A 25,047-nucleotide genomic window follows, 5' to 3' on the forward strand; every position below is an offset into this window, starting at 1 on the left:
AAGGGCCATTTCCAATAAGCAGATGAGATGACTTGCAGGGTCAGAATTAAGCAATGTGGATACGACCTGTGATGAGCCAGCTGACCTCATGGTTAGAGAACAGATCTTAGAGCTCTTTATTTACCAGCATAGATGTAAACTCTGGAGATAGGATTAATCTCACTGTTTGTTTTTTCCCCTTCCAGGTGTTCATATCCTGTCCCTTTTGAACATCCACAAGGGACTTCTATTTACAAGAAACACAAGACTAAATCTATAATGCAATGCCGGTAGAAACTTTTGGATATCTAGCCAACTAAAACATTTCCCAGCACTGCTTCCACATAGGATGTTTGTGTAGAGTTTGTTACATTAATGGCCAGCCCAAGGAAGCCAACACAATGTGGGTGGATGCCATCAGCTGTGAATGTCCTAAAGGAGAGTATAGAGTAAGACTTGACCTTCAAAGCAAGTGCCTAGGCCTGGTCTGAAGTGACTGACTCTCCCAGTGTGTAATTTGAAGCCATGCCCTCCTTCCACTGGAAACCCTACCAATGTCAGAAGCCAGCCTGTAGTTTGCAGAGAATTCATTTCAATTTATCCACTAAAATTTTATTTACGTACAGTGTTTCGTCTGAGACTCTCAGCTGGATATTACCTTCCTTTTCAAAGATGGCACTGATCACTAAAAGGCTGATTTATCAAATTCTTCACAATTCACTAATAAGTATATCTCACTGGTTATTTTCTATGGAAGGACGAAGCAAAAAGAATGTTTCTAAGAATGACTGCACTCTTTTCTGATTTCTTTGGAAAAAGAAATTTGTTAATAACTGTTGGGATATAATTTTAATCACAATGGACAATAACTCCATAAAATGCAATTCAAAACAATAAGACCAGCCACTGACCAGTCATTTTTCAGTTGGGTTTACAATTTTTCCTATGAAGAGGATGCTCTGAGTATAGTGATCAACAATCAACAACAAGAATGGATGATTGAATTTAACAATGGGAGGAGCAGAATGAGGAAGAAAATCTATGCTGCTGGCTGCTGCAGCCTCTGTGCCATTCTCATGAATCTTCAGCAGGGCCTTGTGAGTAGCCTACAATAAAATACAGCAAGAATTAATGTATAGGGAAGATGTGGTGGGAAATTATTCAAATTAATACAAAGTTAATTCAACTACTGCCTTTCACAAAAATTGCTGGTATGCCAGGAACCAGGAAGAAGGGCACTACAGACCATTGTGTGGTTTTTAGCAATGTTGTCTCAATAAGCAAATATTTACACATTCAGTGTTCCTCACCACAAGTGCATCAATGCAGACCTTAGCAACTGCACACCTTGTGAAATTAATTGAAAGTAAAATAACAAAGCAAACTCACAGGGAACATCAGTTTCAAAGGGAAAGGAAATAGGGTTCCAGAACTGCTCTGTAAGTATTCCTAACAGCACTTGCACACAGTTTAGCCAGGAATTCAACCTTGCTACCAAATCTTTTGTTATTGTTTGGCATTTTAATTTTTTTTCTTTTACTAGCCCCAAAATGCTAGAAAATTGTGATGTTTTCAGAATGGCTGTAAAAATGCTAGTTTTTATGTTCACATTATTGTCAGTAAATGGGATGGTCTCCTCAAGTCTGGTCCATTTTATGTTTTTAGCACTCAACAGAGCCTTCAATAGTAACAGCAATTTCTAAATCCTTTAAAATTGTAGAATGCATGTTAGAAAAAGGCCACTTTTTCTGTTGATATGCTCATGCAAGACATTCACAACTCCTAGTTACCCATAGGCTCTTCTTTTACATGGAGAAAATATACCATGTTTAGTTTCCTGGATAAATGCTAAGCCCACCCCTCCATCTACCCTCCACCTTTGCTTGTCAGATGAAAGAAAATATCCCTATCTCCAGATCTTGGAGAAGTTTGAGGGAGTTTAAAAGGTCTTTATCAGCTAAATGTTCTATTTCAGAGGATCAGCCAGCCCTGGCAATAAGTAAAGTTTCACAGGTGAACTTAGGGTAATTGGATGTTAAGGAAACAATAGACGGTTGTTTCTGCTGATAAACTTACTTTTGAAACCTTCACATCAGGGTTTCCTGTGATTCCAGACAGATCAGCCCGATTAGAAAACACATCAGTTACACCCAGATTCATTAAGATCCTCTTTAAGTCATAGGTGCCTGAAATTGATAGTTTTGGAATATGCAGTTCCATCCTCCTGTCAATCCAGAAGTAAATTATAGTAGTTATTGCAATCAGATCATGCCTTGGACTGAAGATTCCTAACTTGATAGTGGTTCTTCTGTGCTAGAATGACAGTCTTTTCAGCTATGAAACATGGCAAGAAAAAGAAGCTAGGAAGATGCTGGTCTGGAGGATAGAAAAGTATGGAAGGAGAAAGACCTCAGTTCATATTTCTTTTATGATTCTGCAACACAATCACTTTAGGAGACAGTAAAAAGTAGTGCTGCCAGCATTTTTGGGACAAAGTTTGATTTCTTTTTCTAACCTTGAAGGTTCTGCTTTTGGAATTCACACCCCATTCTCTCTGAGGGATCTGACTGCTATGTCACACTATTACTTCTCAAAATATTTTGCCTGAGACAAGGGAAATGGTAATACTTAGCATCAACTGAAAAATGTACAGGAGAAAAAGAATTAAATTTCCCACCTCAGAGATCTCTCATCACAAAGCAATGCTGATTCTAATTTTTGCTGAAAATATCAAATCATTTGGTCTGATCCTTTATACTTCTTCTTTTGTTTAAACCTCCCATCAAAAAACAAGATAGTAACTGTAAAACCTGACCATAGCATTCAGACTTTGGGTTCGGACTACCTCGAATCATCAAATCAAAATTCTATATTTACCATCTTTGAAGAGATCTTTCCCATTTAGAAACAGTATTTTTTGTCAGGGCACGTTCCAACTGTTTCAATTTTCCTTTATTGGGCAGGATAAAGAATGCTGTAACATCTCCCTTGTAGGGAATCTGCACCACCTGGCAGGACAGCTTTCTGTCAGAGTATGCTTTATAAAATCCATCTCGAATCATCATCTCCACTTCAACTGAGGTCTTTGCATTCACATGGAAAAAGTCCTTGTGTGTCCCCTTAATATTGAAGGGATTTTCCCAGTAAGCTTAAAAACAAACGAGAAAGAATGGTGTTGAATACTTATTTCAGTGAGGATATATTAATATTGTCCAGATTAATGTACAATAAATAAAACCATATCTGAATATTTACACTTGGAGGTAAAAAGTATTCAAAGTTTATTTAATATCTTATTCTCTGTAACAATTAAATACCACAGGTTAAATTTTGTATGGACTTGTACACAATCTTTCTAAGTCAGATAAATTAAATGAAGTAACTTCATATTACCTTATGTTTTATTTAAAGCAAATGAAAACTAACCAGAATCCAGGGATTTGCTGTTTTCAAATATTGTTTGTAAAGCAAGTTTCACAGCAGATGTCTAACTTTTGAAAGGCAGCATGTTATGCTCCTTACATAGGTTTTTGTATGTTTTTCATCTTGTAGCACTAAGGAAAACTAGAGAAAAATGCTAGAGAAACACAAACTTTTGGACCTGAGCATGACTGCAGTACGGTAGATGGAATAGGGCCTCAAGGTCTCTACTCTTCAAAACCTTTTGCTCTGTATGTTTATTCAGCTGAATTTTCTATGATATTTTATTGTGTAATAAAAATGTCATTCACTAAACAAATAGACTGGGATTAAAGCTTGCCATTCTCTACGTATGTTTTTTTGGCTTTTTTTTCTAAATGTTGAATAGAAATAGCCTAATTTAAAAAATAAATAATGGAATGTAAACTCCACAATATTCTGGTTACTTTATAAGTTTAAGCCTTCTCCCTTGCCCTCCAGGAAAAAACTTTACTGTGATACGGTGCTCAGACTAGGAAACCTGAGATTAGGTCACCCAAATTTATAAAGTATATGAAATAAAATATGTTTTTATTTTGCTAAAAGTTCATAATTTCCAAATATTCCTTTCTGGGTGGGAAATTCCGTGTATGTCCTGTATGCTGCTACAAATGAACACCCTAGAAGAAGTTAATAATTTCCAAAGCAATACATTCAAATACCTCTTGGGATGTGTGAAATATGGTGACAAGGTGTAGAACATTTGGACTCCAACTCCAGAGGTACCTACCCATGTAATAGTCATGGACTGTAAGTAAATTAAAGGTTTTGGCAATTTTTTAAAGCATCTTCTTCAGATTTTAGTTTTCTACTTCACACATACAATGTGAAAACATTTTGATTTTTAAAATAATAAGTAGATGAAGTCTGACAGGATAATTTAACAATGCACAAATCTGTTGTGCTCTGGCAATTCCCTGAACCTGAATATTGCAAGTAAATGAACTTTTATGCTTAGAAGTCTAAATATATGCTAGAAAAATTTAGCTGTGGAAGTGGTTTCAGAGTGGAAAACTTGCAATTTTTTTATAATAGTCTCATCTAAACACATTCATTTAAAAATTATCCAGAAATAACTTGGTGTACTTGTTTTACATCAGGTGAAACAGCACAAAAGAGATGCAGTAAATAGCACCTATGTAACTTACCTTTGAAATAAATGTAGTTAACAATTACCATCAGAGTGTTTGGATCAAGGTCCTCAAGTATTTGGTTTATATTCCCACGGGTTTTATTCTTTACATAATCATTGATCTCTTTTTTAGCTTGAGTGGAATTCTGGAAGCTGCTGGAGACAGCTTTTCCTCTGTACAGTTTTTTGATGTCCCTCAGAAAGGTTTTCATTGGCTTGAGGTGTTTGTCCATGAACAGGGTGCTGCCCATGCTCAGCTGCACCTGGCTGCCAGGGCGGCTCAGCAGGCGGAGGAGCTGGCCAAAGCCATGGTGTATCTCCTCCTTCTGGATGGCGGTGAGGTTAAAGGCCAGTCCCTCCAGCAGCTGAGCCTGGCTGCTGCCTCGGGAGCCCAGGGCCACAAGGGCAAGGGCAGCAGAGATGCTGACTGGGGAAAAGAAAATGTTCTTGTCAGGCTCTTGAGTGGTTGCTTGCCTGTAAAACTGGAAGGCAAATTCTGTATTGCTTGGGATTATCCTTTGGCAGGACTCAAGAGGATCTACCTCAAGAAAATACAGCTCCTGGGGGTCAGTTGCCTCAGGCTGGTCAGTGTGGTGATCAGTCTGGGTCAGACTGTGGGCACTGAGGTGAAGCACGGCCACCAGCAAGCACAGTGGGAGCATGGCCTTCATCATTCTTCACAGATACTGCGTGGACAAAGAACAAAAGGTCTTGGATGCTGGAGGTTGGCTGTATCAGCACCTCATCTTTTATTTCTGTCTGCTACTGCCTTCAAGTGGAAATGATTGTTATGTCCTGACCTCCTCCTTTGCTATGGAAGCGTTTTTTAAATCCTTGTGCTTTGAGTTTACCTGTAATTCCTATTCATTGCTGCCTATTTCAGTTCTACTTTAGCTACAGAAGTTCCTTGTTAGTGGGAAAGAAACATGTGAGTATTAAAGAAAAATAAGAGTCCAAGGGAGGAAGTGAAAAGGTGCCTTTTTTTTTTATGACAAAGCAACACATTAGAAACCTTCTGATTAATTATTTTGTGCTTATTTCTAAGACATCCAAGGACTATTATGCTATTAGGGTTTGAATGAGTTTTATGTTAAAAAAAACAGTGCTACATTGCTACATCAAAGGAAAACAATATGAGATTGCAAAATTCAGAAGTGCTATTTTTTCTCATTCCTGACTCATTTTACCATACAAAGTGGCTAATCATAAGAGCTGGTAAAATTTTTCTGATTCAATACCTGATTAAATTAGAATATGTTTGTCTATTTTAAATGACCACTCATGTGTCACCTGTCTTCCAGATGGGTTCCTTCTTGTATGTATCCCACATCTGGCTATGGGAAGGTGAGACCATTAGTATGGACTTGGCTTCTCCTGTCTTTCCAAGCTTCAGATCAGCAGGAAAGTATCCTTTTGTAAGGTAAATATGCCTAAGGCCAGAGTAGTGCTCAGCAGCAAGACTGGATCAGGGCATCTTGGACATTTGTAGTGGTATTTAGCTTTTTGTGTGATCACTTTTTGTCTTTGTTGTTACTGCTTTCTCTTTTACCAGTTCAACCAAGAACATGCTGGGTTGATTTGTGGTGTCTAAGATGGTTAACCTGTCGGAAAACAAGGAAGAGCTATTCCCACTAAAAATATGGCACTAGTGACTAGAAAAGCTCCAAATAGCCTTCACCTAATGCCATGCTTGAAACAGATCAGCTTCAGGTAGAAGATCACAAGCCACCTGCTTACGCCCCAGCAGGGTAAGCTGCTGGTAAAGGCACTCAAAGACATGGGTTCAGCAGAACAGATGAGATGTTTACTGGGATTCTCCCCCAGCCCTGAGACAGCACACTGACCACCAAGGTTTGGGTGAAAAGGAGCCAGCTTGTCTTTCTGCAGCTTTGCTGTGTGTGATCTGGGTAAGTTGGAATTTACAGAGGACATTGGTATAGCAAAATCACTTTGTGAATTCTGAGTCATCTCAGTGTAAGCAAGACACTTACTCATTCACTTCAGTTTTGGTTATCTGATTGTAAGCTTTAGGGGGAATTAGTAATGATAAATAAAATTGACAGTTGAGAAGTCAGAATACTTCTGTTATCGAAGCATATTTTTTCTAGATGTTTTTGAGCTATTTGGGATAAATATTCAGAGCAGTTATACTCTGTGGAACTGCTATAATGAATCCCCAGAAATTGCTATTCAGTATTTCTTGAAATTAAGTTCAGCTGTCATTTGAGTACTTAGAAACTAGATTTCACCCTTGAAAGCAGATGTGCTTTATGACTCACTTAGCTAAATACCATACAGCTGGGTCAAAGTCATTAAGTAAAGATAGCTGGGTACTTACTTTACATTCAGAGGGCTCGTGCTCTCAATGGGCTGTGCTGGTTCTTGCTGCTTTACTTGTACTGCTGTTTTCCTCTGTTAAACATTACATGGCTTCAGATACATATTATCTGGAACCACAAAGCTGAATGCTGATGAAGCCAGTGTTCTTGGACCTTGTGTGCATATGTCCACACCTCTTCACTCCAAACAGAGCAAAGACCACTGGGCCCAGGCTGGTCAGTAGAGTACAGTGTTACATCCCAAAGGGTATGCAACTCCTAAGTAAATATTTGTTGGAAATGATATTTTGGTGTCAAGAGCACAGCACTCTGCCCTGTGTGCTACCTGAGATGAATATAACCATTCATCTGGAGACACAATTTTGTCCAGCACTAAGCTCTGAAGGCCAGGGTGAGGGAGCTACAAGGAGGACCACTTGTCCTCTCTCATGCTACCCAACTTACTGGAAACCACTTATGTGTCAACATCTCATCTTTTATTTTTACACAGAAGAAACCCCACTGGTTTCTACTCAGAAGCCAATTAATCCTGTTTGCCTTGTAAATAAAGAGGGCACCTCGTTCAGTCTTGTAATGGTCTCCTCACAATCAAATGATTCTTTCTGTATCTCTGTTAAGGACCTCCTAGCCTATCAAGATCTGAAAAGTACTTAATGTAGACTTCAGCACTTGAAAAAGCTGTATAAAATATGTACCATCACTGCAAGTGCCCAAAGACAATACTGGAAAAATACAACTGCTATAATGTATATGAGCAGCAACCTAGTCTCAAATATACCAAACAATAGCAAATGATGGAAGAGAGTAACCCAGAAATATTAACCAGTAATAAATCAAGGCAGTATCAAACTGTGAGTCTCATCCTTCTTATGAAGATGTATTTCCCAGGAATCTTCCAAAGGACAATGAAGATAAGTGCTGTGAAGCAGGTTTACCACCATTCACCAATGGATGAGCTGTTCAGATGCATGGTTTGATCAGCCAGCCAGGAGAATGCCTGCTTAGTCCCTCTAAGCCTCTGCTACACTTTGCAGGACTTGTTCAGCAAGGTGCAGCACAATCCCCTTGATACAGTAGAACCAAGGAGCTCTTGGTTCTACTGTGTAAGCACAGCAGTTCCCAGTTGTGCTGCTTTCAGAGGTTGTTCTTTACCTGCTGGGATCCATGGCCTTGGTCATGCAAATAGGTTCCCTGCATGGTATTTACAGACTCAACCCTTTTTTTTCATTTTCCTTTTTTTTTTTTCTTTTAATTTCAGAATATAGCTCAATTCTGCATGTTTGCCTTAGATACAGCCAGTTTGCTGTTAAGTATTTTGATTTTTGAATTTGTATTTTTTCTTATTAGAGTACCACTTACTGCTGTCCCTTAGAGCACTTGTGAAGGTCAGGTGAGGCTTGATGGAATAGCCTGTTGTCTGTTTTTTGTCAGCCACAAACACTCTGCATTTAAATTGAATGAATGTATAAGCCAGAATGCCTGATGGCACAAGTGCAACCTTTCAGGGAAAACAATAGAGGAGCTCATGGTGCTCCAAGAAAGGCTGTTGGTGGTTCTGGGAACTTCTTTAGTCATAGAGGTGAGCAGTGTTGAATATTTACAGTTCTGTTAAACATTGCATGGACAAAAAAACTCCAACTGTCTGAGGACACAGATAAATGCTGATGTAGCCACACAGAGAAGGTAGAAGTCAGTGCTCGCTGGGCCAGCTGGCTTTCATGTTTGTTGTCTCCAAACATGCATAATAGCCATCTGCAAACTCTGAAGAGGAGAGGTCCATGTCCAGGAGCAGCTGAACTACCAGATACACCTCCCTAGCTTATTGCCAGCTAGTGACACGAGTGCTAAGGCATCTCCTGAAGTGGGTTATGGCCTGCACTGGGGCTTTAGATTTTTGATCATGCAGCTTGGGCCCCTGCTTCAACATGATACTAAGAAAAGGAGGTCAGAAGAGGTAATCAACACGTAACTTGTTTTTTTTTTTTCCCCCACAAATGAACATGGCAGCAGTTCAGAAACTGTCCTACATTCAGAGGCTTTATTTGAGCCTTGGTTTGGTCACAACAGAAGAAGAACCCTGGGCAGTGGACTCCACTGTGCAGCTGTAGGGCCAGCTGAAGCAGAAGGTAGCAGGAAAGAGACAGTGCTGTAAAGAATTATATTGCAAGCATTGGGGCTAATTCTGGATTCCCTCTATGACCCTGAGGTGAACCAAAACATGCTTCAATGCAGTGAGAAAACTGTGTCAGAGACACAAACACAAATTTTTGCTGTTCAGACATTCATCTGTATTGTTGTATATGTTGACATTCATCCCTCTTGTTGAAAGTCAGCATGGATTGATTTTTGAAACTCTTTCAAAATCTGCTTCTCTTTGCTTCAGTTATCCTTGTTGTCATGAGGTGGCTGGAAGAAGAGGTTCATCATTCTACTGGGAAGGTCAGAAGAGGTTCTCCAAGCCAGCAGCTGTTCCACTCCAGGGCCTGCTTCTGGAGACAGTAATGCATAAAGCATGCCTACACTGCTGCTTTGTTTTACACCTTAGTTCCTTAAAAATGTGTCTCTATTCCTATTATTTTATTCAAAATACTTCTTTTAAACGCTACCTAGCTCCTTTCATCAGCAAATACTCAGCATGTTGTCTGCAGCCCCAACCATGCCCTGCTGAATGCAATACAGACCATGACTCTATAGAAACATTTTCTCAGGCTGTTAGAAAACTCCTGTAATTCTGGGCACTCTGAAGGAAAAGTAATGGCACTGTCTCAAAGCAGCAAAATGTGAACCTTGGCTGAGGAAGGACCTGGACAAAGTATCTGCAGAGCAGTCACAGCCGCCCCACTCCAGATCTATAACATCCACCTGACAGAATACACATCTGGTGTAGATGTGAAACCTTCTCTGTTGGCTGGCCCAAGTCTGTCTTCATGTACTGTCCACTAAGACAGCACTTGCAATACCAAAATTCACCATTGCTTACCCTGGTACCAGATTCCAGCTGAGAGGATGCAGTGCCTGAGGGGTGGTAGCTCTGGGGCAGTAGTCAGTGTTAGCTTGAAGAACTAACCTAAAGTATGCCTTGAAGGCATACATGGCTGCAGTCAGATTTTCCCATTAATTGCTATTCTTGCAACAAGACTGAAAGGTCTGCCCAGCCCTGGTCTTCCAGTCAGCAGGGAAGGAAGAGGGATGCGTGGAAGGTAAGCCACACTGTTTTGTCATGGTTCATAGAACAACCTTTCCTGCATTTGTTTTCCCACAAATATTTTTCTTAGCTCTGCTATCCCATTTAACAGAGCCCATGTGCTCATTTATACTGTAGATGGAGATTAATGTTGGGAACTTTTTGCTTTAATGAGTCTTTATTAATTTGCATAATTTGAGAGGTAAACATATCCATTTCAAATGATGATAATACAAGCTACAGATGATGAATGGTGTTGTCAAATTGTCCAGGAAGAGCACAGATCTATGATTCACATGTCAGTCAAACATAATATAGCAGGAGTTCAGTTTCTGACTGACATTAAAATCATTATTTCAGGATAACAAATTTTGTATTTAATAATTTTTAAATGTGTTCAAGATTTTCTCTTCATTCATTAAACTCTTAAAAGTTTCCCTTCTATGTATTGCATTTATTGAATCTGAGAAGAACCAGAATTTATGTGTCAAATACACAGTTTTCTGTGTTGTGTGGAAAGTGAACTTCTTAAATATGGAAACAGATTTCTTAAATCCATATTTATGGACCAAACAAAAAATGCCCTAATAATCAGTCTGTACTTCATGGATACATTTGGCAGATGCTCGAAATAAATGTTAAGGTGTTTGATATTTGCTGGTCAAGTCATGTTTTTATCCAAGAGCCATGTTGTTACTAAAAGAGTGTAATTTTAAAACTCTAACTTTGGAAATGCTGTTTTGCTAGGAAAGTTTGTCCATGAGAGTGTTACTGGTCCTTAGTAGTTATGTATTTTTTAGTAGTAGTAGTAACAATTAGCTTACAAGAGACTTTACAAACAGCGTAAGACATGCAAACACAGGCTCTGGATGGACTGAAATGTCTCTCAGCTTCACTTTTCTTGTTAGCACACTTGTGAAAGAAACATAATTTTGCTCTTAGTTCTAATACAAACACAGGTTGTGTGCAGTGTCATTCTGATCTGATGTATTGTGTTTATCCTTTCAAGAGAGACAACTGTGTTGATTTTGGTCATTGGTACTAAGGAAAACTCTCCCCTCATATTTTCACTTGGGCTGCTAGCCCTGCTGAATTTCTGTAAGCAGTTACACAGTGGCTGTTCAATGAGCCGTGCCTAACAAAGTAATAAGGTTTAATTAGCCCAACTTAATCTGACAGTGTGCTGCTGGCACACTATCTGTTTCTACAGCTGGCTAGTGATGCATGTATGCATATGAAATAAAGATCACTCCTTGAAATTCTTCTTTGCTTCTAGTATTGTGTAATGGAATTTGAAGTTGTCTTCTCCTACATTCTCTGCTTATCTCTGTACAATGCAAAACAGGTCTCAGTTAAGCAAATTGACATTTTCTTTAGTTTGAATTTGATAGAGGATATTTTCTAGCTACACTTTTCGTATTCTTGTTGTTTTACCACAGCAAAATTTGGATCACACAAGAAACCAAAATCTGTGCAGCCAAGCCCCTAATCCTTAGTATCTCCAACATGTAAAATTGTTTCAGGGCGCAAAAGCTCTGAGTACAGCATACAGGCTGCTTAAGGCAGCACTAGGTCTGCACAGAGGATGAGAATGGATTAGAGTTTACAGCATCTTCCTTTATACTTTAAAATATGATCTATACTTTTTTTTTCCCTGATGATGTTGATGTTCATCATGCCTTACATGGATTTACAAACTCAAAGCTCTGAGCCAAGGTTTCATCAGTGATTTTTGCTAGAGACAGTTTAACCTACAGCTGTAATCAATAACAACTGCTGAGTAGTGAGAAGACAAGATTCAGCAGCCCTGGCTAGAGCAGCCTCAGTGTGCTTCCCAGCAAAATTTAGGAGGTTTTGTGAGCATGCTGCAAAGAAAGTGGGGAAATTTCATAGGAACAGAGGTTGGACAGTAAAAGTGTAAAGGGAGCTTGCTGATGCAGTGGCTCCCTGGAATGTTTCATCTGAGGAATCCCAGCCCAGGGACTGGAAACAGACCTACCTTGTGGAGAGCAGAGAACTGGAAATGCCAGAAAGAGGCTGAAGTGAAAAAGTAAGGGAGATGTTCTGTGCTTCTCTCACAAAACACATGTATGCACTTAGTAATAAAACCTTGTTCAACTTCTATCCAACTATGGTGTCCAATGGTTTCTTGCAGCAAACTTATAATCAATATAGCAGAGAAACATTAAAACTCAGGGATTATAATCAGATGTTAAAACATATTTCTAAAACTGTCTCTCTATATCAAGTATTTTACTTTTTGGGAAAACATTGTCATCAAGTGTCCCAGTGTGTTTTCCCCACAGGTTTTGTGCCTGTGTAGCAGAATCTTAGAATCAAAATCTAGGCTGGAAGAGACCTCCAGAGGCCATCTAGTCCAGCCCTTTGCACAAACCATCAGGTTTCTTAGGTACATGTCTCCAAGCCACGGGTATTTTGCCACCTCTCTGGACCATATCTTCCAGACTTAACCACTTCATGGTAATACTGTGTTCCTTATTAGAATTTTTTACATTCAAACAGTTCTGTTCTCTGATCTTCACTGTCTTCCAGCTCCAGCATCATATATCTTTGTCATGATCCAGGGACTTCTGAGCTGTCATTTACAGAGAAACTATTGCATTTTCTCAGCTGAACTTTGCTTAGCATTGATTGAGAGAAAGTTTCCATGGATCTTCTTCTGATCTCAGAAGGGGATGGGGAGGTCTTTGTGAAGCATAATCCACATGGATGCTTTATCCTTACCCCCCCCCCGCCCCCCCGCCCCCCAAGATGGGCCTCAGAAAAAAGACTCAAAGGAGAAAATTAAATGTTCTTGTCACCTGCTATTGCCTAGATCTGCTTGTAAAGATCTGGTGCTTACCTTCAGTGGAGTCAGGTTTTGACTACACTGCTGCTTTCCAGGAGATGTAGGTAATTTACAGCTCTTGAGAGGTACTATTCAGTGGAGTGATCAGTTAGTTTATGGGATTGAAACCAAATCACACGGTGGACTTTTTATTTGCTGGCTGTCATTTACAAGATAATGAGGAAGGGAATTAATGTCTGAGTGAGAAAGCATAATGAAAATTTCCCACCTCTGCACAGCAAGCCATCAATATTTTTTACAGAGGCTAATTTTATCCTAGTTTGGACTATGAACTCAAAGACCAGAGGAAAAAAGAGAGGTTTTAATTAATGTTTTTGAAGTAGTTTCTAAAGAAAGATTGGAACACCCAAAAAATCCACAGAGTGCCAAAAATAATTCCTCATTTTTCCCACAGAAATGAGTTACGAGACTTAGAGCTCAGTGGCCCTTTCAGTGCTGCCAGGCTCCATGAATACTGAAGTATTTAGAGAGGCTATTTTCCCCTTAAACTTCTCTTGACCTTTCATCATCTTCCCCAACCCAAACTCCACCTCCATCCAAGGCAGACATGTCACATCCAACTGGAGTGCCTTAAAAGAGAAAATGGACCTGGGCTTCTTGGGGGACCAAGGGAAGAACATTTGGAGAATCAATGCCAGTAAAAAAAGCTGGATAAACATAGATTTTGCTTTTAAATATAGAAATAGAAGATATATCTGGCTGTTCTTACTGCCTCTGAACTAGCTTGCTCTTTTAATTTTGCTGTGTTGAATTAAATTAAGATATATACCTGTGGTGCCTTCATCTGCACAGCAATACAAGTATAGAAAAAAATACGCCTTTTAGAGAAATAAGAATTAAAACTGTGTGTTTACCCCAGCTGTGGTTTTTGACTCCTCTTTATCTTAATTTCTTTCTAGTAAAGAAACTGAAGTATTTCTTTAAGGAACCCCCATGTTATACTGGCCAAGAAGTGAGTAATTTCAGATGGGAATAGGTCTGAGTTTCACTTATGATTCATAGCAGTGTATTGAATGAGTTGGAGGCTGAACTAAAGACTGGGTTTAGCCCTGCTGTACCAGATGTACAAAATAAAAAAGAGAAAGGGAGCCATCACCTCACTAAGCCTGGCAGGGAGCAGTCTTTGAGCAGATAATGGTGTAGAAATTGCTGGTAGTTAGAACAGATATAAATGTCTCAGGAAAGAAACTGCTGCAGTGCTCTGCAAATGCTGCATGCCTTGGTGCAGGGAGAGCACCAAGTAACACTGGAGTGGAAAGTTAACACAAGGGCAGAATGATTATTCTGAGTGTTTCCAAGTTTTAAAGCCTTAAAGGTTTTGAAGGTGGCCAGCATATGACATCCAGCCAAACTCTGATCTCCCAGCACGGGAGAAGCAGCAGTGCAGTTCCACTTGCATGGGTCTGAGCCTGTGCCCTGTGACTAAACATCTAACTGGTAGAGGTGAAAACTTTAGTGTTAAATCTTCCCTCCCACAATAATTTCCTCTTTTCTCTTTCCATTGGTACCACTTTCTGGCTTATTTATGCCAAAAACTTTAATATCTGCTAATTAAGTTAAAGCCTTAGAAGAACTCGAAGTCTACATTGCATGGTGCTCTGCCCAGGCAGAGGAGTTAATTGGCCCAAGTGTACTGTCAGGCTGCTCTTGCTTTCCTCCTTTCCTGTGTCATGGCAGCTGCAAGAGGCCCCTCAGCTTAAGGTCCTGCTTTTCACAGCAAAATGTGGCTGTCTTGGTAATTCCCCTCTTGCTCACACATACTCCCCATGGAGCTCTGGTGTTTATGTCAGAAAGGCCTCTTCAAGACATAACATGTTTCTCCACAGAACCCCCAAGAATATTTCTGTTTTCTCACCATTTCACAAAAGCAGCTATTTTCACAGTCCTTCCTTTGCAGAGAGGTGATGTCCTTAAGCACCACTACCAAACCCACCCTTAGGAAGCTGTACCTTGAGTAACAGGTAACATGAGCTCTCATATGAGTCTTATCTCATGTTCACACCACTTGCAAGATGCTTCCTTAGCCAAGGTGTCCTTGCTGCCCTTCTTTTATTGCTTGCACTTCACACAATATAAGACAACTGAATGAGAATGTAAAAACAATCCTGGAGGCTGTAATAAAATAATCTTCTGAGGAAGATTTACTTCCTTTTTATATTTTTTCAATGCAGGCAGCTAGTGGTTTAGGTCCTTTAAAGGTATTGTGATAAAAGTCCAAGATGTATTTTTCAATTAAGACAAAACAGACACTTGTAGGTGCATTTAAACTGCAGAAATCTCATAAGCAATGTCAAAATCAGCTATTCAGAGGTAATGAGAGATCTGAAGACTGGGTTGGAAAGCCAACAGCCTCAGCTAGATCATGCTTTGCTTACAGAGCCATCCATTTTTAATTGATTTGTAAACCTATTTCTTTCCCGGCCCTTTTTCCTGGATGAAATAACAAAAATGACCAAACCATGTTATATTGAAGAAGAGAAATACAACTCTTTTCCAGGCCTTTGCAGGAGTCAAATAACCACAGATATTTTTTGTCTCCTGGTCAAATGACAGAGCGCAAGTCAGGATGCTAATATATAGAACTATTGAGTTAATATTATGTCTTTCCATTAAGAAAGCTTGGAAATGTTTGAGTGAAATGCATTTGTTTGTTTTGTTTTGACTTTCACATTTTGCAGTCTCCTAGTAGCCAGTGCTACAATTAAATCCACCCCATTCCAGAAGCCAGGTTGTCTAGCTCTGTTTCAGCCCTTCTAATATTTCAAGCCTATTAACTGTGTCTTGGAATTCATCTACATGCTACAACAGGTCATCATCAGCCTGTACACACTTTGTGCAGGTCCCTTTTCTCCAGGGGAAGCATCTGGGCATCCGTTGCAAGCTACCACCTGCATTGACATCTCCTTCCTTACCAGTCCCATCTGGGTGGAGGCTCCAGGATTCTCAGGGCTGTCTCAGTAGGCACACTGGTTTTGGCTCTGAGGTAAGAGCCCACCTTTACAGCAGAGACCAAGAGCACTCAGCACTTACCTGAGCTGTGGGCCTTCCAGCACGCCCTGCCCACGCCAAGTGCTGCACCACATCCAGTGTGACACACCTGGTCACACACTCCCAGAGCCATTTACATGGCCCTGGCAATGTCCCCTCCTCACCAGATTGGCTCACAGGAGCTTATGGGTCCTGAGGGGCCCTGGGTTGCTGCTCAGGTGTCCCTGAGCATAGGCAATTCTGCTGCTGGTAACTCATTCTGATATGCCAGGAGTATGCAGGGGGCGTTTGAGGTTACCAGTGCTCTTTGAAGGTTGTGGGAGAGCACTGCTTTGAGGCATATATCTATCACATGGATTTCCTGAGCCCAGAGGTTATTGTGATTAGCAGGTGATGGATGCTGGCTGTGAGGATCTTTGCCATGGCACCTTCCTAGTTGCCAAGTTCCTGGTGGCTATACAAGCCATATTTTCATCTCCAATTAATCACCAAGTTCTTTAAAAATTGAGAAATTCACAGAGTATTTCCCAGGAATATCTGTTAATTACTAATTGTGTGACAATTACTAGACTATCAGAAAACAAAATTAAATACATGACACCATAGAATTGTTTGGGTTTGGGTTAGAAGGGACCTTGAAGATCATCTAGTTCCCAACCCATGCCATGGGCAAGGACACTTTCCACTACACCAGGTTTTCTCAGGGCCCCATCCAGCCAGGCCATTGACACTACCAGGGCATCCACAACTTCTCAGGGCGAACCAATTCAGTGCCTTACCACCCCCACAGTAAAAAATTCCATCTTAATATCTAATCTAACCTACTTTTTTCCATTTGAAGTCATTCCCCCTTTTGGTGTCACTCCAGGCCCTTGTAAAAAGTCCCTCTCCATCTTTCCTTCAGGGTCTCTTCAGGTACTGCAAAGCTGCAATTAGGTAACCCCAAAGCCTTCTTTTCTCCGGGCCAAACAATTCAAATTCTCTCGGCATTTCTTCAGAGGAGAAGTGTTCCATCCCTATTTGTGCATTTAACAGTGTATTAGTTGGTCTTTCCAGCAGATTATGTAATTTGTTTTCGGCCCACGACATTTAAGGCTGTTGCTTCTGTTATGTGCTTTTAGATTCTCTCAAGTGGGTGCTGTACAACACTGGGAGCAATGACAGACCTGTGCACTGGCACTAACCACTGGCTGTTGGAAATATGTAATTTTCTTTTATACCTCAAGCATACTATTTCTCTCTTTGCTCCCACAACAATATACAGCTTCCTGATTTCGCTTGTTCCTTCTTTTATGATCTTTAACACTACTCAAAATTGCCTCTGGTTTTCTTCCAATGTCTGTTGAAATTCACGTAATTTGTAGATAACAGTTAAATCTATCTCCACCATGGGTTAGCCTGGGTTTCTGACCTCCTCATTTACATTTTTAGCCTTTGTTTCCCTTCTGGTTCCTAAATATGACAACAAATACAGTTTACTGCTATTTCCACACTGCTTGTTTTCCTTTTCTCCTTATTTCAATGTGTGCTGTTCCAAAGTTTCTGCCATGTTGGCAATTCTTTTTCTGTGGCTGTTAACCTACAAGAGAAGACTGCTTTCAGTCTTTACAAAGATTGCTTTGATCCATCCCATCCCTGCTTTCCCTCAGGGTCTGCACAGGCAGTGCTGAGGCTGAAGTTGGAAGCAATCCCACATCACATCTGTGTGTAGACACCAGTGCAGGCTGCATTGGAAGGTGTCCTTTGCACTTTGTCCCTCATGTGGCTCATCGCACCAGCTCCAGCCTCCAGCAGTGTCCCTGCACTGAAGTGGCTTATCACAGTTCTTGCATGCAACAGCAGCAGCAGCTCTTGACTAGCTAGGATGAAAGTCCTTCCCTGGTTACTCTGAGGTTTCTTGGTCACAACACTCACAGCTAGAGAACCAACCAAGAAACAAAAACCCATGGAAGAAGAAGCAAAAAAGAAGCAGACTGGAAGAAGAAACACTGTCCTGAGCAAACCATGACTGCAGTGGGTTTGTGACAACCTTAATGCTGACATTTTTGTGGGGGGTTGTGCAATCCTTCTGGGCTCATTATTTACTACACAAATTTGCTGCACATTTGCAGTGAAAGGCATGCCCTGGTTTTTGCTAAAATGGAAAGGAAACCAAGGCAAGACATGTATGGTTCCTACACCTGTCTGAAGATGGTTCCTTACCAAGATGTTTTCTGGTCATCCAGTTCTTAAATCAGCTTCATTTTTGTCTATCCACTTTCAAATGAGTTAAGAGGCAAGGTTACTTCTCAAAGTGAAATGTGGTTGGCAAAATAGCACTCAGATATTTTTTCCTACCAACAAACAGAGATTATTGATCTGAGGTCCATGATGAACAACAAACATGGTCTCTTGATATTTGCCTACAGAGTTATTTGTCATTGCAAAGCAGGACTTTGACAATTCATCCTGAGTTAGCCCTGAGATTTGGAAAGAAGTTTTAAATGATCTTTGTAGAATAAATTTATCTGTATTTCACCTAGACCAAGTCCTTATACGTTTAGAGGCATGAAGACAACTACTTGTTACTAAATATGGAACATAGTAAATACAGTTATGAGTAAGAAACTTTTGTCATTGATTTATGTGATTTTGAGGAGGACTTTAAAAGTGAATATCAAGTATTACTTGTCTGCAGATAGACATGGAATGTTTTTTCTATTCCTTATTGGTATTCTTGCACTACAATTTACTCATATTGATGACACTGGTTTAATGTGAAAGAAAATAAAGATCCTCAAACCAAAAAAAGAATTATGTTTTAGAAATATTCACCACAGTTTTTATGTTATATTTTTCACAGGGATCTTAAGAAATTAAGGTCAAAAACATTGTCATTTTTTTTATTTTTTCTACCAGTTTGAGATATTCTGTAACAAAAGATTTAATCAATCTATAATTTACATGCTTTCTTTGGCTTTCTGTATTTTAATGAGATGCACTAAAGATGTTGATTTAAAAACTAAAGCAATAGATAATAAAATAATTTAAATATTTACTTCTTTGTGAGTGAAGTTATGTTTCATAATCAGGCAATTATCTAGTCCAGCTGGATTCAAGGAACCTTAAGGTTAGAAAAGGTAGGAATGTCAATTCCCAGACTGCTTTTACTCTCTAACAGTAATCTACTCCTAACATTTAGAAAAGTGACTTCTGAAATATTTTCTGTATTTTTTATATGTGTTTATGATAGCTTAAACCAAGTCCCTAGGAAAGCATTGCAGTTCCTACTGAGGAAGTGCAAACTTTCTGGAGTTATAATTTGCATTCCTCCTTTTTTCTACCACAATCTGTCAAGTCTAGCTGGAAAGTGAATACTGAAGGCGGCGTCAGTAGAAACAAGAAATGACAGTGACAACAAATCTATGAAAAGGAAACTGGTGCTATGTCATAGACTACTCCATCAGGCTTTTATCTCAGGGAGTTAGCAACAATTGTTACATTAGTAGGATAAAACAAAAGTCTTTTTTCTGCTATGCATTCCTTCCTTAGTGGAATTTAAATTATCTGTACAGCAAAGCAGCCTTCTTGTCTCCATGCTGAGGGCTTCTGCTGAGGAGGAGACAGAGGAAGGCAAGCTAAAACAGCAGCTGTACTCATCAGCCCTTTCCACTGGTGGTGTCCTCCAACATCTCAGCCACTGATCCTGGAGTTTCATGCCATGCTTGTTTACAAAACGTAAAGAAATTAATGAAAATTCACTCCAATATTAAAGAAATCTGCATCTAAGTGTATTGTCAAGGGTTAGTGGATTACACATAGAGGACTTACAACTTGCACCTCATTTTTCCTGTTTCTCCTTTCACATGCACACCCTGTGACTGTACAGTAATATCTACATCAATTGGAGACTTTGAACTAGCTGAATACCCCACAGAAGCACATCAGAAAGGGCTTCTTACAAAACTGGTGAAAAGTGACTTGTATTTCATTAACACTACATGCTATATTCAGGCCTAGGCTGTGGGAAATCCTAGTGACTTTTGGACAAGGAAAAATAGTTTTAGTGTTGTAAGGGTTTAATAAGGTTTCTAAGGATAATGGTTGAAAGATGAGCACTAGCACAGGGTGATATGCATACATAAGTGTTTCACTGGATCACAGGAATTTAGACAGTGATGTGCATAAGTTTCATCAATCAGTCATTTTTCTGAGGGTTTACAATTTTCCCAATGAAGAGGACAGTGTGGGTGAACTTATCCAGAATCAGCAGGAGGAATGGTCTGTTGAATCTGACCCGAGGTGGGCGAGGAAAATCCCCAGATCTCCAGGTAATCTCCTTCACCGTGGCCCCGGCCGCCTCAGTGCCGTTCTCATGAACATTCAGCACGGCTCTGTGGATCACCTGCAAGGAACAAAGCAAACAGCCTCCAGCTGACAAGCCAGCAAGAGGAGAGCAGCCTGCCACCCTCTTCACTTTGGCCAGGCAAAGGGAGCCCTGCCTGGAGCAAGACTGAGCAGCAGCAGCTCTGGGAAGGTCATCCCCAGTTGCTCCCGTTCCCATCACAGCACCAACAGCCATCACACCACTCAAGCCATCCTCCTTCACTGCTTGTGCAGAGAGTAACCCTCAAACTGCAGGCAGCCAAAGAGCACTCAAGATGACTGATGACAAGAAACTCTGGAAGCAAAGAAACCTCATAATTTAGCCGAGACTCAATTTTGTCTTTGGCAGCTTTATGTATTATTGTGAATTTACCCTGTCATCTAGCTGGAAAAAATAACTTTTTGAGAACACTAGAAGGGCAGGAATAACAGCCCTTTGCCCTGTGTAGAAAGAATTAGAGGAAATTTTACCAAAACTCATGCTCTCCATTTAGATAATTTTGTTTAGTAGCCAAAAGAGCATTTAATTATATGTATGTTTTCATCCTCATCCTCCAACCATGCCTTTCTAACCCCTTGTAAGCATGTTTGGCTTCAGGTTTATGACAGACAGGGCTTTCTTTGCTTCCAGACTGGCAGCTGTTGGTGAATGAGTGATGCTTCAGAGAGACTGGGATAAGCTTTTCATGGAATATTATTGTCAGGTTCCTGGGAACAGGCAAATCCTGTGGTTGCTTTCATATGCTGACTTACTTTTGAAACCGTCAGTCCAGGCTCCTCAGTAATCCCTGAGAGATCAGCTTGTTCAGTAAACAGATTGACCATACCCATTTGTTTGACTATATTTTTCACATCATAGGTACCAGAAATAGAAAATTTTGGAATGTGCAGATGTATTTTTCTGTAACAAACAACACAAATAGGGACATCATCTAGGCAACGGTCCTTAATGACTTCAGTATATTGACACTTCACATTTGTTTTTCTAAGTATTTACAGCTTTCTGTCAGGGTTCGGATAGCACTTCTGATCAGGTTAGCTACTTAATGTGGAGGGTTGGAACAGAATAAGCCTGTGCTAGCTCCTGCCTCTGCAGTGGGGTTTGAGGAGTGGGGTGGAGACACAGCCTTACCAACTCAGTGGCAAACAGAGCTACTACTGCCAGGTAGAAGGGCTTTGTCAAAAGATTGTAGCTAGCTGACCTAAGGCTGTTCAAATACACAGCAGGGCCTTGGCCACCACAGAAATAGCTGCAGTAGTGGTGAATTAATCCACTTTTACACAGAATGCCCTCAGCATAACACCTAACAGCTACTCCATTGTAGTTTCCCAGTGCTTGTTTGAAACAAAGGTCTCTTGACCTCATCATGGTGCTAAGAAATTTTTGGTTGAATCAGAAACTGAACCCAAGATGAATCCCAAGCTCAATGACCTATTTGTTCACTAGACATAGCTCTTTTTCATTTTCATTTTCCAGCTAAGAAAAGAGAAGTCTATCATAGAGTCAAGTCTATAGATTAAGTGTATAGAGTTCAGTCAAATAACCTGTCCTTTATGTTTTGTCTTGGTGAGATAAACTCAACTAATCTGTAATATGGTCACCTCTCACCTTAGCAAAAAGTCTTACCTGTCTTGGAGGGACTTTTCCCATTTAGTTACAGTTCTTTTCAAGAGGGCATCTTCTACCTGCTTCATCTTCCCTTCATCAGGCAAAACAAATAATGCTGCAACGTCTCCATTGTAAGGAATCTGAACCAGCCAGCAGGACAGCTCTTCATCAAAGTAATTTCTGTAGTAACCCTTTCGATACATCATGTCAACTTTTACAGATGTTTTCTGATCCACAAAAAAGTCCTCCTGTTTTGTCAGTGCTGTACTGAAGGGTTTCTCCCAATGGGCTTATGACAAAAAGAAAATGTATTCAGTGGAATACAAAGAGGAATGGTCACAGTGAATAAAACAGGGCCTAGTTCCACAGCCTTCCTTTCATTAGAGTAAATATCCTTTTCATGTTGCTGCATCCTCAGGTGTTACAGCATTGCATATGTATTTTTTTTAGGTGCTTAAAGACAATTACAGACAGATAATACAGAAAACACCATCTTTCACTACAGCATGAGTCTATGATCACATGACAAAATTAACCAAATTCAATAAAGAAAATTTGATTTAAAATTTCATTAAAGCAGGTGAGGACATATTTTTACCGGCAACAAATATACATGGGTTTATAGCTATACTGTCCAGATATTGAACATGATTTCCTTTATTTAAAATATTTAATTTTTTTCTATTTTCATTCTCTGTAATAAGCATTATCTTTGCACCCTTTGATATATCTTACCTTTAAAGAAGACATAGTTAACGAGAACCATTGCAGTCAGGGGATCAAGATTTTCCACTAGTTTAACTATTTTCCCATTTGTCTTTTCCTCAATATAACTGTTGATCTGAGTCTCAGCACCAACAGAGTTGTTAAAGTCAGTAGAAAAGACTTCAGACTCATAAAAGCTTTTGACGTCATCAAAGAACTTCTGTAGTGGTTTTAGTGTCTCTTCTATAAAAAGGACATTGCCCAGGTTCAGCTGGAACTCACTATCTGAACGGTTCAGCATGTGGAGGAGTTGGCAAAAACCTTCATGTATTTCCCGTTCCTGAGTCTTTTTCAGGTTAAAGGCAAGCCCTTCCAAAATCTGTGTCAGTGTCACAGCCTTGGCACCAAGTGCCAGCATTGCAAAGGAAGCAGAGATGCTTATGGGTGAAAAGAAAATATTTTTGTCCATTGCTTCAGATGCAACCAGCTTGTAAAAGGAAAATGCGAAGTCAGCATTGCTGAAAACTAGTTTGACAAAGGTTTTGTTCTTAAGTGGAGAAGCTTCTTCCCACTGAGAATTATGTCCTGGATAATATGTCCCTTTAGCATCATCCTGCTTATTACGGTAGCGAGGATGCTGATGACGCAGGGCAACAGTATGCAAACCAACTAGCAATAAACACAAGCAGAAAGTGGTCTTCATTTTTCTTTCAGCTGGTTCTGCAAAAGAAATAGACATGCAAAACACATCATGGAAATTAATTTGTTCATACTATGTCCTCCAGTAAAGTAAAATGATGCTCTCAGAGCATACCTGTTCTCCAAAGTCCCCCACACTTATAATTCACATTTCTGATGCATGTCAGTGTTCCCTGGAAAGAATAAAACTCCACTATTTATATTTTTAGTCTAGTTCTCTTTCAAAAGAGGTAATTGTCAAAAGTTTATTAACTTTAATATTAGCATATTCTTTTAAAATTTTTAAATAATTGGAAGCTTATGACCTTTTCCCAAGAGTAACTGACATGAGTTGGTTTTGTACTCAGTACTGCACAAAGGTTACTGCAGCTCTGTTAGTCTTCCTCAATTCATCAAATAATTGGTGAATTTAATCTGTGTTAAATAAAAATGTGATATATGCATAGATCATACTATCCAGAACCAAAATTACAAAATACTGTTAGAGTTTCTTCAAAGGTGAAAGACTAGATCACTAGTCTTTGTGGTATAAAAGTCTATAGTAATTTCTTTTGTTTCCAAATGCAATTTTTACTTTATTATTGGAAGTATCTTCTTTAGTATCGGTTCTTTCTGGCTTTTGAAATGTATTGATTTTTTTCATAAGAGGTATATTCCCTATTTACATGTACAAAGGCACCACTCCCAGGCAATGACCCCCTCAAAATGAAGTGTAAGAGATCCAAAGGAAAACTAAAAGGTTACTTACATTGCTACAGCCTGGTCTTGTCTGCCCATTCTTCTCTTCAATACCCTTAAACAGAGTTAATCAGAGCATTCTGTTAATCATTAATTAGTTCAAATAAAAGTTGCCAGTGAGGATGCATGACATTGGCTATTTTGGGTAATTTTTCTAACCCAGACAAACGCTGCGTGATGGGGCTGCAGATGAGAAGGAGTGGAGCAGAGACTGTATCTCTGTTGCTTCCATGCTTGCGGATTGACAGGAGGGGCCTGCTGCTGTGGGTGTTTGGCAAGAGAGCCACAGCCATACCTTCATGGCTGGAGCTGAGAGCTGTGACTTGGTGTGAGGGCCACCCCTTGCTTGGGTCTGTCTGAGCCATCACCACTCACAAAGGATCACAGCGTCCCTGCCAGAACGCCTCTTTGATTCGTCCTGGGGGCACTGCCCGAGCCACAACCTCTCTGGCAGGATTTCAAAACTGTTTGGATTTAGAAAGTCCTTCTGCCTTACTATATACCTCAGTCACAACTTTCAACACCATGTTTGATGGTTTTGGGGATTTTCTTATGCAGAGCAGACTGTGTGTGATTGGTTCACAGTCTCCAAGTTTTTTAGGAGAATAACACGTGACCTTATCACTCTAGCGGGACATTTGCAATCAATAAAGTTGTTTACTCATTGCTGTTGGCCATCACCTGTGACTGAGTGTTTGGGGAACTGGGGAAGAGTTTTCACCTGGCTTGGTAGAAAACATACAACAAAACCACTGCTGCTAAGAAGCAGCACTGACTGCAAAGAGAAACGTGGTCAGAAACAGACATTTTGTTTCCTTGGGTTAATCTGCACCATATGCAGCTGAAAGGGCACCAGGAGGACACAGAACAGGCTGCCAATTCACCTTTCATCCAATACTAAAGAAGACATGCTGGAATCACTGGATGATATTCAGGGTTGAATATAATATATGAGCAAATCACTGAAGGAGAAACTAAGGC

General features: G+C 40.0%; 2 protein-coding genes across 2 annotated transcripts; both read right to left on the reverse strand.

The window, feature by feature from the left end:
- Positions 1-893: 893 nt before the first annotated feature.
- LOC118687461 (alpha-1-antitrypsin-like) lies at positions 894-5,244 on the reverse strand. Its single transcript, XM_036384443.1, has 4 exons — positions 4,587-5,244; positions 2,857-3,127; positions 2,056-2,203; positions 894-1,085 (listed from the first exon to the last, which is right to left on the reverse strand). The coding sequence occupies exons 1-4, from the start codon at positions 5,242-5,244 to the stop codon at positions 894-896; spliced, it is 1,269 nt and encodes a 422-aa protein (XP_036240336.1).
- Positions 5,245-20,127: 14,883 nt separating this feature from the next.
- Positions 20,128-23,332, reverse strand: LOC118687390 (alpha-1-antitrypsin-like). Its single transcript, XM_054515228.1, has 5 exons — positions 23,254-23,332; positions 22,660-23,214; positions 21,943-22,213; positions 21,069-21,216; positions 20,128-20,334 (listed from the first exon to the last, which is right to left on the reverse strand). Exons 1-5 carry the CDS (start codon positions 23,330-23,332, stop codon positions 20,128-20,130), a joined length of 1,260 nt encoding a protein of 419 aa, XP_054371203.1.
- Positions 23,333-25,047: the final 1,715 nt, after the last annotated feature.

Source organism: Molothrus ater, chromosome 6 (assembly GCF_012460135.2).
Source record: "Molothrus ater isolate BHLD 08-10-18 breed brown headed cowbird chromosome 6, BPBGC_Mater_1.1, whole genome shotgun sequence".
NCBI classification, from domain to species: domain Eukaryota; kingdom Metazoa; phylum Chordata; class Aves; order Passeriformes; family Icteridae; genus Molothrus; species Molothrus ater.

Bases quoted from the DNA above. Each gene is read 5' to 3' on its own strand.
- LOC118687461 (XM_036384443.1), bottom strand. From the start codon at position 5,244: ATGATGAAGGCCATGCTCCCACTGTGCTTGCTGGTGGCCGTGCTTCAC. The intron at 3,128-4,586 runs GTAAGTTACATA...TTTGTTTTTAAG, and splicing joins TAACTACATTTATTTCAAAG to CTTACTGGGAAAATCCCTTC. The intron at 2,204-2,856 runs GTAAATATAGAA...CTGGATTGACAG, and splicing joins GAAAGATCTCTTCAAAGATG to GAGGATGGAACTGCATATTC.
- LOC118687390 (XM_054515228.1), bottom strand. From the start codon at position 23,332: ATGAAGACCACTTTCTGCTTGTGTTTATTGCTAGTTGGTTTGCATACT. The intron at 21,217-21,942 runs GTAAGACTTTTT...TGTTTGTTACAG, and splicing joins GAAAAGTCCCTCCAAGACAG to AAAAATACATCTGCACATTC. The intron at 20,335-21,068 runs GTAAGTCAGCAT...TGTTCCTTGCAG, and splicing joins CTGGACTGACGGTTTCAAAA to GTGATCCACAGAGCCGTGCT.